This window comes from Pempheris klunzingeri, chromosome 5, assembly GCF_042242105.1.
Source record: "Pempheris klunzingeri isolate RE-2024b chromosome 5, fPemKlu1.hap1, whole genome shotgun sequence".
Classification (NCBI taxonomy): domain Eukaryota; kingdom Metazoa; phylum Chordata; class Actinopteri; order Acropomatiformes; family Pempheridae; genus Pempheris; species Pempheris klunzingeri.
This window is the reverse complement of record NC_092016.1, coordinates 4,172,911-4,185,739: the sequence shown is the minus strand read 5'-3', so window position 1 is coordinate 4,185,739 and position 12,829 is coordinate 4,172,911. Positions and strand designations below refer to the sequence as shown.

The 12,829-nt window shown below is 40.2% G+C and overlaps 1 protein-coding gene across 3 annotated transcripts in view; it reads right to left on the bottom strand.

The window, feature by feature from the left end:
• The window catches only part of plekha7a (pleckstrin homology domain containing, family A member 7a), a 128,429-nt gene that overhangs the window by 40,741 nt on the left and 74,859 nt on the right, over nucleotides 1-12,829 (bottom strand). For all 3 annotated transcript variants that reach the window (XM_070831148.1, XM_070831149.1, XM_070831150.1), the window contains one exon: nucleotides 3,712-3,829. In XM_070831148.1, coding sequence (XP_070687249.1) covers nucleotides 3,712-3,829 — 118 coding nt within the window. The remainder of the gene's footprint in view (nucleotides 1-3,711; nucleotides 3,830-12,829) is intronic.

The window sequence follows — 12,829 nt, the reverse complement described above, 5'->3', positions numbered from 1 at the left end:
GATAAACGAATCCATTATCCTATCACTGTCCAGCAACATATAGGCTAGTCTTTTCTTATGATACACCTTGGTTGTAATGCTCACAATGGCACTTAAAGCTAAAGAGAAGAGAGAGCTATTCTGAAAAACCGAGGCAGAGAACTGATGAGACACATAAAGCTGCGTTAATTCAAAATTACAAACTGAAAAAGAAACAACAGGCATTCCTAAATGACATTGACTTCAATAAATCCCTCGTCGTACAGACTGGTTAAGAACACAACATCACTAAATATGCATCCGGTGACAGAGAACACAAGTGCTCAAAGGAGATTTGTGACATATAACTCGTGGGAGAAATCTGTCTCTGCGCTCCCTCTGATGTTTTGTCGGAGGCAGAATGGATGTGACTTATTCAAAATGTGCAATCATTTCTTGATGGCGGTGTGCTATGCAAGGGGGACACGAATGACTCATCTTTCCTCTGAGACAAGATTCCTTTGTTAAGAGTTTTTCTTGTCAGAATGAGGCTTCTGCACTATTTTCCTGCTGCTCGATGGCAGGGGTGATGAGCCAGAGCACCTGGGAAGGCTGCAGGCAAGGGAACACAGGGTGTGGAAATGGCGACGGGCCATCGTGATGGATGCCCTGTCATTTCTTTACCGCACCCGATGACACATGTTCAATCTTAGTCCCACGGCACCTGTTGATAGGGCAGGATGAGATTTCATGCAGCTATGGAGCTGTGCATGTGCATGTGTGTGTGTGTGTGTGTGTGTGTGTGAAAGGGAGTGTATGAAACAGACTGAAAGACAGCAAAGTGACAGGGAAAAGAAAGTGAGCCAAGGAGAAGAGAAGAAAAATGAATAAACAAGACAAGAAGAGAGGCTTTCCAATGTCTATCTAGACATTTTCATGTTGCACAAAACAGAGAGTATGACCTACATCAGATCTGCATTCGGAAGCTCAAATTGGAATTTGTCAGCATTGCTTATGCTGAATCGCTTCAACGAATTCAATAATTTTTGGACGCAGCAGCACATTGCCTGAGCCAATGACAGCTTGAAGGGCAACCAGACACAGGCAAAAAAAAACAGGCTCCAAAATAAATGTAATTGTGTCTTGTTTTGTCGCTACTCTTTACACATCTTTCTGACATTACTGTCATTCGATAGTGGGATAGTGGTATGAGTGTGGGTCGTATTGTAGAGCAGATATGAGCAGTGATATAAAGAGAATCTGACATGAAGACCTGCAAAGTAAATGTTACCAGAAAAATCCCAGCTATGTGCAGATACAGTAGGAGGCCAGAGGAAAAGCAGAAGAGAGGAAGATGGATGGATGATGTCTCTCTGACTGAAACCAGTGAAACCTCAACCCAAGTCTATTTATCATTTATGTAGTACAAAGCTAAAAATCTACAGCCATGCAAGCAAATGTCAACCAGCTGGTGGGGCTACAGTAAGTCAGAGGGTCACCAACGGATTCATCCTCTAGGGAAAATCAAATAGTTGTTGAGATATTTCAGTCTGGACCAAAGTGATGGACTGACAGAACGACAGACTGATGGACAGATGGATCGCAATCCTTATAACCGAGGTTTAAAATGTGAGGTCTAGTGCTTGTGCTTGGCATAAGATATCATGAGAAGTTATTCCCTTTGTGATTAGCTGCATGTTGTTAATTAACAAAACGAGTACTAATGAAGACAGATTTATAGTTACTTCAGACAAGTTGTCAGTAATGTTTGAAAAAGAAAAAGAAAAAATATGGTGAATGGTAAAACTGTCCCTTTGTACCTCTTTATGAAAGAAAGACAAGCAGAAGTCAGCTGTAATTACAGCACATCCACAGTGCCTGCTCTGAATCCTGCTTTAATCAGCTACAACTAAACCCACTCACGCCACCACCCACCCTCCACCTCCACCTCTTTCTCCACTTAAGCACCATGTTTTCATTCCTCTGGACCTCTCCTGGATCTTGGTCAACTGCTGAAGACCTGTAAACCCCCATTCATTATCATCCACCATCCACAACTGGCATGAGTCAGCTAAAAACTGCTGCTAAGCATTGGAGGAAACGTTTCAGTGCTGCCAGTACAGCTCCTACTACTACAACTCCCACAACTACTACTACTACGACTTTATTCATATACTGCAAATCTCAGGTGAACACAACAAGGAAGAGTAGGAAAGGACAGCTGGACATAATCATTATGCTTAGACAAAAGCAAACTAAAGACTTTCAAAATGCATCTTGACCCTAATAATGTTGCCGGCCTAAATGGCTCACAGCTAAATTCTACCGGCTGCATCATGTTCTGGCTGTTGTGGGCTGATTGTGGCCTCTCTCGTTAATGCAACTGCTAAAACTACATAATCTATTTTTGACAGAAGCTGCTAACTGGCCGCATCAAGCTGCACAGGGAGATAATTTAAAGGTTTTTTTTTCAAAGGAAGTAACCCATACAGGCTCCCAATCATGGATTCCAGCACTACATCAATATTACTTTATAACTGATAGCATAACATCAACCAGCCAGCAGGCGCTTTAACACCATGAACAACGAGAGGCTCATCTTTAAATGTCTGTAGGCTTTAGTACAATAGAAGACAGATATATTTACAATAAACACAATTCAGACGTTAGAAGCACCAAAATCAAGGGAAAACGACCAAATCAGCAAAATCTGAGCAAATCAACTAATCAACCAGGCAAAACACTCCACTTCTGAAACACTACCGGTGGGGTATGAAGCCACACAGGCGACGGCACAAAACCAGGCCGCAGTCAGGACGTGACACATTTCGGCATCAGAAATGATTTGCCTTAGTCTGGGCAGCCTGGTCACCTGTCAGCTTTAGGCGATGCTCTGGCTCATAAGAACAATTAAAACAAGAGCAAACAGTGGTGAGCAGGCGGTCAGTCCGTGCTGACATCTACAGGAGGGAGCTGATCTGTCACAGACAGAGCAAGAGGGTTTGGATGCTTTCATAACTCCCTGGAATGGACTGATTTAAAGGCAAGACATGAAAAACACCGCAGGTTCTCTGTCATTTGCTCTATTTCCTCTGCTCTCTTCTGTCTTTTAAACAAGGATGCAACATGTTTGACCTGCTACAGAAATCTTAAATTCAGCTGAATAGCATTTGCAGTAATTTTCTATCTTACTGAACTCTTTAGTCACATATGCGACTCTTTGCACTCTGCTTAGAGGTGGAGGAACTTAAATGTGTTCTGCTCTTGCAAGCATTTTACGTGACTTGAATGGCAGCCAAAACTTAATACCAAGCTGAACTTGTATATAATACTTGGAAGCTACGGTGTCTGCCTTTAAAGAGCTTAAAACATGACTGAAGTAAGTCCATTCTCATCCCTGAGTAAAGCTAAAATTTAAAGGTGCAGGTGTAGAGTTTTCTAATAGAATAACACTTTATAACTTCATTTTATTGAATTTCATTCAAAATTAGACTTATGCCACAGAATAAAATAAACACATCAGAATAAACTGCAAGTATTAAAGACAAACTAACAAGCAACACTCACAGTTTTATGTTTGGAAATCAAAATAAAACTAAATGAAAGATTCTGTTCTGAGGGTTGTTGCAAAATGGATAAGTCCAGCACAAACAAATGACTGTATCGACAGGGATTTGACAGTAAATAATCAAAATACACACATTTAAACATACACAAACACACACACACACACACACACACACACAGACTAACCTTGGAGGCAGACGTGTTGTCCACAGTGGAGGAGGTGACGGCAGTGGAGGCCTCGCTGACAGTGGTGCTGGAGAGCTGCTCACCTGCATGTTTGGACATCATGCGAGCACCCTGCGGCCTGCAAAAGAACATACACACACACAGAAAAAACATAAACACACATTTTCCCAATCTGATATAGTGTTCATATAAACCCCCTTGGGTGTTTTCACTGGTCAGGCTAATGTCTCACACTTTTTCTGTTAAGGGCTGGGTGGATTGGCCTTTTTTAAAGCACTACAGCCGCGGCTATGATTTCTGCCTTTATTCTGCTTTACTGGACAGCCTGTTATCTAGAAACACCGGAGAAAATGAGAGGAGAAGGTCATTAAACTTTTTTTTATGTGTGGTTCTAAATTTGAATCCATTTGTGTTTCATCTACATCCCTATTGGAGAAATATAGTCTGACCTTTTAGCTGCTTACAAAAGTTTCCTTGTCATCTTGGTTATTACGATTATGTCTTATTATTATCATCTGGTAGATTTCTATAACTATTTAACTATGAAACTTTTTCCTCAAGTAACTATGTATGAAAAATAAATTAGAGGAGGAGTGGAGAATGTTTCTGGAGGTCCAAGAGGACAGTGAGAGAGAGTGTGTGTGTGTGTGTGTGTGTGTGTGTGTGTGTGTGTGTGTGTGTGTGTGTGTGTGTCATATGCTCGTGTGATTATTTACTAAAAGTTCCACATGTGCGTCCGTATGTTATAAACACAACTCAGCCATGTAGACATGCGTGTCCTCTTTAGACTCCTAACACACAGGTGTGTCTGTGTGTGTGTGTGTGTGTGTGTGTGTGTGTGTGTGTGTGTGTGTGTGTGTGTGTGTGTGTGTGTGTGTGTGTGTGTGTGTGTGTGTGTGTGGTGACATGCATACACACACATGCACACGCACATGTGTGACTCTCAACAGTCAGGCTTCAGCTGCTAGAAACAAGTGAGCACTATTATCACAGAGGCCGGAGAAAACGAGCTATTTATCTAAATGTGGATCACATTAACAACCCGGCATGATTCATTATCGTTATTTTATATGTTTTCATCATTTATGTAGATTTATCCTTTTTTTTTTTTCTTTCCTGTGACCCTTTTCACTGTCCATAGACTGTGTGTGTGTGTGTGTCTAAACCAGAGAGCCAACATGTGACACTGAGGCCGCTGAATGACCTGAAGACAGGATGTCCTAAATTTTCTCCCTCTCTTCATCCCACACACCTTGAAGGGCAATGAATAAAATCCCTCCTGTGTGTGTGTGTGTGTGTGTGTGTGTGTGTGTGTGTGTGTGTGTGTGTGTGTGTGTGTGTGTGTGTCTACAAGATCTATTTTCCTTTGTGCTCTGAGGTTACTGCAGACCTATTACCTTACGTGACTGTTTCCCAACAGGAAGCTGATAAATAGACTTAGAAACTAGATTCACAGCAGAAAAATAAAGGTTCACACAGCAGCAGACTATGTTATGTAACTTTGTACTTTGCATAGACAATCACAAAGTAAACTAGATGATACAGAGGCTGATCATGTCACTATCAAACAAAGTTACTGAACTGAAGTTTTCATAGCAGGGGAACGACGGGTCAAAGCGACATCCCAGAATTCCTGAATAATCCCAAATTAGGGCAGCAAACATGTTGATCCACCAAGCAGCAGCATTTCAAGGTCTGTTTCTTCCATTAGTTTCCAATTTGGTAGTGAAACAACACCAAAGCCTGGGTGAATTTTGAGATTTGATTACTGTGAATCCAACAATCAAGATCATACAATAAGGTTATCCAACAGTAAATGAAGAGACTCCAAAGGTTTACATAACTTTTTCAACCTCGTAGCTTTCACTACCACAAGTTAAAATATGTCAGACACTGAATTTATATAGCTGTCACATGAATGCAGTATGCAGTATGCAATTTATGTGCATAGTAGCACATTAGTGTAAGTCAGTAATTCAGTACTGACCTTTCATTTGGCAACAATAAAGCAGTGCGAGTCCAGACCAGTCTGCACAAACAGCTGTCTGTAATCTGATCTAATGATAAATATAGAATAACAGAAAATAATAACAATAAAAACATACAATTAAAGACGTACTTTAAAGCGTACATGTGACAGTCTGAGTAAAGGCTATAAATATTTCTGTTCTGGGTTTTGATTTCAAGACGCCAGGCTAATCTTAGACTGCTTCTCATACATACATTGATTTACTTGCATAGCTCACCGCCATATGCAGCAGACTTCACCTCACACAGATTTGCTAACCCGCCACAATAAAATAATAATCACATCTTCTTGCATGTAGCCTTTTTCCATAATTTTTAAAAAAAGATGAAAAACAGCGCTCACTGGAAATCATGTTCTGATTTATTTTTTAGACAGGTATCTGGTTTTGGAGGGCTACGTTTCATCGGCTGCCAAAGATAGAGGTGCAGCATGAGGTCTTAGGTTCATAACCATTAGCACAGCTGTCCATAGATTCTGCATGAACTGTATCAGAAGATTTTCCCCAACAAATTCACAGCGGCGCTCTCTAAAAATGTTGTCTTTCTAACAATGGTGCATTGTAACTTCAGCATAAATGCCCTGAATTTATACTTATAATACTGGAAAAGTCTTAATACAGTAAACGTGCATTTATTTTTTTCTTATAATATCAAATATCAGCGTATGAGCACAGGTCACCTGGTTGTGCCATGTCCACAAATATAACTGATGATATTCTGCTATTTGCATGTTGTAATTTTCCTTTTATGATGTGCACATCTTTGGTGGGGCAAGCAGCAACTTTGTGGGAGCTAATGAGGATTGAAATGAACACTAAAGAACAACGACGACGACGCTGCACCAGTTTACAGTAAACAGTAAATCTAAATATTCCATAACACTCCATAATATTCCAAACACACACACACACACACACCAATCCCAGCCAAACATGCGAGCCTGCTTGCCGGCTACACTTTCAGTATGTCTTTGCATGATGACAGCCCCGTTATTGCTGCTGTCTTACTGTGGTGAGACAGATGAGACGTTCCACGCTGGATGTTTTATTGTCAGCGGGCTGACACCAGACAGAGTATGCGTGTAAATCTGTCTGATTAGTTTCAGAAGGGAAAACACCGGCTGTGTGATGCATTCTTCCATCCAAGAATCCAACTTAATTACCAAGTACTATATTTCTCTCTGACACACAACCCTCTATCTTTTTCAATTTAATCCATATTTCTGTGAACACACATTTGTGTCTTGCTCAGAACTCAGAACTGCTCTTTTAGTGAACAAATCATCCTGTAATTTGCATAAATTTCCTTCCTATATTTACATATATTGTCACTACATCTTTTTCTCGCTTTTTACTTTGTAAAGATTTTGTGTTTCTGTTGCTGCCACCCTCCCAGTTTTCTCATACAAATCACTCTCCGCTCTGCCCTCCATATCACAGGCTGCACTGTAGCACACCAACACAGACACCGGTTTCGGTACATTACCAACTTCCAGCTACAGCTGCATAATGTAAATCTCTTAAACGTGGTGTGGGTGGGTTGACACAGGGAGAGAGAGAGAGAGAGAGAGAGAGAGAGAGAGAGAGAGAGAGAGAGAGAGAGAGAGAGAGAGAGAGAGACATTTGCTCTGTTTTCATTCTGCTGTCAAGAGAATTTCATGCAAACTTTTGAAAGGTCAGGAACTATAAACATGTAAATTAGATGCATTTTCATTAAAGTCAAGTCCAAAATAATGTGTTCACTGGAATTACTTTAGATAGAGCAGGTTTTTAAAAAATTATTGGTATCAGGGAAAGTCATCATTCATTGATTAAGCTGTAATGTTGGTTATAATTTGAGCTTCCAAAACAAAAACATGGACAGACTCTTAAATCAGAACCTTTCCAACTGGCTGATTATAACAACAATGTTATTTGCTTTCCATGAACAATTTGCAGCCCGTCCTCATGCTGAAAATGTCTTTTCTCCAACTTACATCATGTGCATAATGTAACTGTGTTTTTTGTGTCTAAACCTTAATAAAACTGCGGTCATTTCACAACGTTTGCTTGCTTGTAGCTGCTCCCCATCCGTCCTATAGAGGGCTGTGAAAATGCTCGTGTATGTCGTTTTGGGGGTTACTGGAACTGTCGATATTTCTGTCGTTTCCGTCCGAGGATGTGTTATTAATTTCTTACTTGTCTTGTGACTTTTGGGGAATAAGTAGAAGTTTGTCATCTAATTCATCAAAGAAATAGTTCAACAGTAAAAGCGTCTGAAGAGCAGGAGAACAACAAACCTTTGATGTCGTCATAGAAATATTCAGAAAAAAGAAAAGCCTGATTATTACTTTCTGTGCTGTGAAGTATACGACACTCGATTCTTCTGTCTGCCATAAAGGACACAGATTCTACGGGAGTCTGTTACCTTACTTTCTACAGGAAACTTATTTCAATTAAGAAAAAACAAAACAGATCAGGGAGCAGCTCCGTCGACTCATTCTCTAAAGGACGTGATTTGGCCTTTCAGTGAGGGCTGGATCTCACTCAGGAGGGCTGGACAAAACATATGGCCTCTCTTAATTGTGAATTAATCCATATGTAACGAAGCTCCTTGGACGTCCAAGGGAATACAAACCACTTCAAATGCCCGAAGAGGACGAGTTCATCTGTGGTAATCTGTTTACTTCTCTGCAGCACACACAGAGCTAAAGTAGAGACGGACACACAAAGGGTCCGAGAGACAGAAAGAAAGCACAGAGACAGAAAAACAGAGGAAGCTAAAGGTCGAGAACACAGAAAGGGGAAAAAAGTACGCTAAAATATATAATACAACCCTGAGTTTAAACTTTATTTAGCTTTATTTACTGACATTATGGTTATTTTTGTGATCTATATTTGATGGTCTTTGCAGTCTGCCTGCTGATTTAAAACCGGTTAGATATCTTCTGTTCCCACCAAGTTTCAGACCTCTTTGAATCGAACTGAGCTAATTTAATTGGGAGAACAAAGAGAAGAGAAAAGGACAAAACAGGAGAAAGATGAAGAGATTGAGCAACTCTAAAGAGACCACATGAAAGGAGTCACACTCCACTAAACATGTTGTGCTGCAGCTCCGTCGGCATGGTGTCAATACTGTCTGGCTGTAGAGCGCTTTTATTATGAAAGAGGAGCAGATCAAAAAGCATTAATCTCACTACTGATCTGAGTGATGACTTTATATTGTTGTGCTGTGTAAAAAATACAAAACATAATATATATAATATTACAATACAACATGTTATGACTTGGTTGTCTGATTCATGGTGTGTGTGTGTGTGTGTGTGTGTGTGTGTGTGTTGATCCCTTCAAAAATGCACTGGACATTCATTTCATTAAGTGCTGGCAGCCTTCTTTGGATTAAATGGGCCCACTACCAACACCACTCTCACTTTAGACTTCTCAAAGGGTCTTTTCCTGTCCACTGAAATAGTATTTGTCCTTTTCCTTTATTTTGACACACTTTAAAAGGCAGAAAGAGTATCTCTCGGTTGTGGTTTGTGCACACAGCATTCAAAGTTGGACCCGTCTCTCCGACACAACGAACTGCAGTCGGGGTTTGGGTGCTCGCCAGCAGGTGAAAGCCAACCCCAGAGTTACTCTCACTTTTTTTTTGTCAAGTTTTTCAGCATTGTGTGTTTTATAGCTACATCCAACCCAATATTGACCTCCATTATATTTACTTTTTTAGTCTACCCTAATGATAACAATATCAGCTTCATTTCTTATCTGTTCAGTCCACATGTACTATTAGGCCAACACAAGGAACAGTAAGTTACTGTTCACATAAAGAATGCAGTGAAGGAGGAATGTCACTGTTTTTCTTGAGAGACCACTATCCTTAAATAGGTGTCAATCTGTTTTACTGTTTATTTTCTATTTGTGTGTCATGTATTTGTGTATCATGTATCTGGCTTTTGATTTTGTATGGCTGCTATCTTGGCCAGGTCTCCCTTGGTAAAGAGATTTCTGATCTCAATGGGACTTCCTGGTTAAATAAAGGTAAAATAAAAAATAAAAAAAACACAGAAGAGCCATGCAGTTTCCAGGGACAATCATTCCCCAGGTTGCATCATTCAGTAACATACAGTAAAGCTTTAAATCATACGAGGACACTCTCTGAGTTTCTAAATAAGTTGTTCAAGCTGATCTGACCTTTGGGCTTTTAGCAAAACCACAAGTTACGCCCAATTCAGCCGATTTGCACTGTTCCTATGAATGTCTACAGGTCACACTCAGTAACAGTTTGTCACGTGTGGTGTCATTCGGATTAGAAATCAAAATTTAGAAGAGTCAGATATGCAACAGCAGATTACCTCACAATCTGCCACTGACTAATCAGAATTAAGGGCATCAGCAAAGCAAACAAAATGAAGCTCATCAGTAATTACAGCTGAAACGTGCCAATCTTTGAGCTTGGATGCTTCCATTTCACAACAAAGAGACAATACAAGCACTGATGCGAGTTCCATTGCTTTCAAGAGAGTTCTCCATCTCCCACAGATGTCTGGTGGCTGCAGGGGAGCTCAGAGCTGAGAGGTGTTTGCAAACTGAGGAATGACACCACTCCTTTCTTTAGAAAGGGCCACTCTATATTCCTGTTGTACCTACAGAGCCACTGTCAGGGCCTCACTGCTTTGAAATGTAAAATGGGCTCGTCAAAAAGAATTCAGAACCATCCAGCTGCTGAAAACGTTGGTATAAAGTATTAACTATGACAATTATCTATTTTTATTATGTTTTTTGATTATATCATATCAGGTTTCTCTAACTCCACACCTCCCATTTGCACCAAAAATCAAGGCAGCAGAGGCCGAGATATTATGACTCTTAGTCTTTAGTATAGGGCATCTTGCAAAAATTGCAGGATCCTACAATTCCCATAATGCAACTTGTTAGCATTGTTAGTGACACCACACCTCCAGTTTGCAGGGTTTGAATTATAAACTGCAGGTGTGTGGTTCTTAAGCTTGACCTATAATCATGATAACTTGGTCTCTGCTGTTTCAATTTTGACCTTTTTTTTATTCATCTGTCTCTTGTGAGTCCCCTTTTAATAAGATTCCACTGAAGGATGAATTGTTAACAAGTAAGCTGCAAGGAAGTGATGTAGGGATGGAACCAAATCTGGCTGATCACTTCAGCCGAATCAACTCATCTACCAAAAATGAGCTGGGCTGTTGTTTCACCCACAACCCAAAGACGATCTTTTGAAGTGACTTCAAAAGCTAGAAGCTAAAAAATAAACTGTGAACGCCTCATACTCACAGCCCATCATTAAAAAAATCCATGGGACCAAGTATCGCTAATGATGGCTCAAAAACACAAACAGTGCGAACTCTGTGAAATCTGTGAGTGAATGGTGCGTTTGTTTTTTTTCCTTCTGGCCTTGTTGTAAAGATAATCCTCTCCATCTCTAACAATTCACTACATATAGAAGAAGAAAAAAAGAGGCAAATAACACTCAAGGACCAACACTTAAGACGGGCACTTAGCAGCCCAGTGAAAGTCTGACCAGGTAGGAACCCAGAGAACACAAATATTGGATATTAATCTCGCTCGGCAATATTGGCCATGAGTCAAGCGTGAAACTACGGTATGGGTTGGAGGGCGTTTAATGGCTGCGCATCAGTAGGAGAGAGGTTTGTCTCCTCTTTTTTATGTCTGTGGGAGGAAAAGGCAGCCATGTTGTGAACAAAGAGGCCACGGAGGAGATTTAATCACACAGCAAAAGTAATTGCTGGAAGGATTTTGACATTTTACCACAAGTCTTTTCCGGTATTTTAATGACACCTCTCACAAGAAAACAAGTAAAACTCACTTAAGACTTGGCTCCTACAACCACATCTACACATTAAACACACATACAGCTGCAGCGCTGGCTGCCCACACAGGCACAGCTGACATTTAAATATAGCCAGACTGACCGTTCAGCTTGATTTCTACAAGCCCAGCTATTTGAAAATGTGACAAGAAATTATCTGAGAGAAAAAACACAGGAGGAGAGAGTGGAGATCATTATCTCAGCACTGACACATTTGTAAATCGAATCAATTTTTTGTCACGACAAAACTCAAACCTTCCCTCTAAATATGTTGGTAAGAAAAGCCCATGTCCCCATTTCAAAGATATATCACAGCTCTCCAAAAAAAAAAAACCCACTGCATCTCCATTTTCCACTTTAAATTTTGTTCCCCGGACGCCTCTGTCTTCATTCATTAAATGTAAAACTCCTCCATAAAGAGTTCTCTCTTATCTGTCTCACAGTATCTCCATGATGGTGATGAGGCTAAATTGTCTTATGCTGCATGTGTGTAAATCTTTCAAGGCTGACTTTCGTTCCTGCTTCTTTGTTTTGCTTGTAAATTGTTTTGTCATGTTTTATATATTTAAAAAAAAAAAAACTTGGTGTGAAACTCAATGCAGGCTGCAGACTTTAAGCTGATTTGAGCGCCACGGTTGTCAAAGTTTTGTGCCTTGAAGGAAAAGTTAACGCTGTTTGTTTTCTCCCCAATAATGACATGTCTCATGTCTATGTATGGAATATGTAGCTGCACACCTACCAGCACCTCTAGAGCTCATTACTCTGCATGTTGTATCTTGTTTGTTTAATCCGTACTTGAACCATTTATTGGTGAACACTGGCCAGGCGCAGTGACTGTCTGCATTTACATACATGAGGGGCCGAACATTAGAAGACCCTCTGGATGTAATGTAGTCCAGTGCAACATCATTACTGACGATTACCTTAATCCTAGAACATTTAATTGAAGGCATTAGGCTGCACAAGTACACCTAATTAATTAGCCACTGAGTGTTTGTCATGTACTGTAAATAAGGAATAAGACAGCTTTCAAAGTGTTTTTCTCACTTGACAAAGTATGGCTAGCAGTTTCCCCTTGCTTCCAGTGAATGCTAAGCTAAGCTAAACACATCCTGTACACAAACACGATATATATATATATATATATAATATTTCTTATCTCGCTCTCTGAGTAAAAGCAAAAACGATTGTTTATCAAAGGTTTTGTGATATTAGGAAGCTTTCTGATTCTCTCTTTACCAGAAAAGCA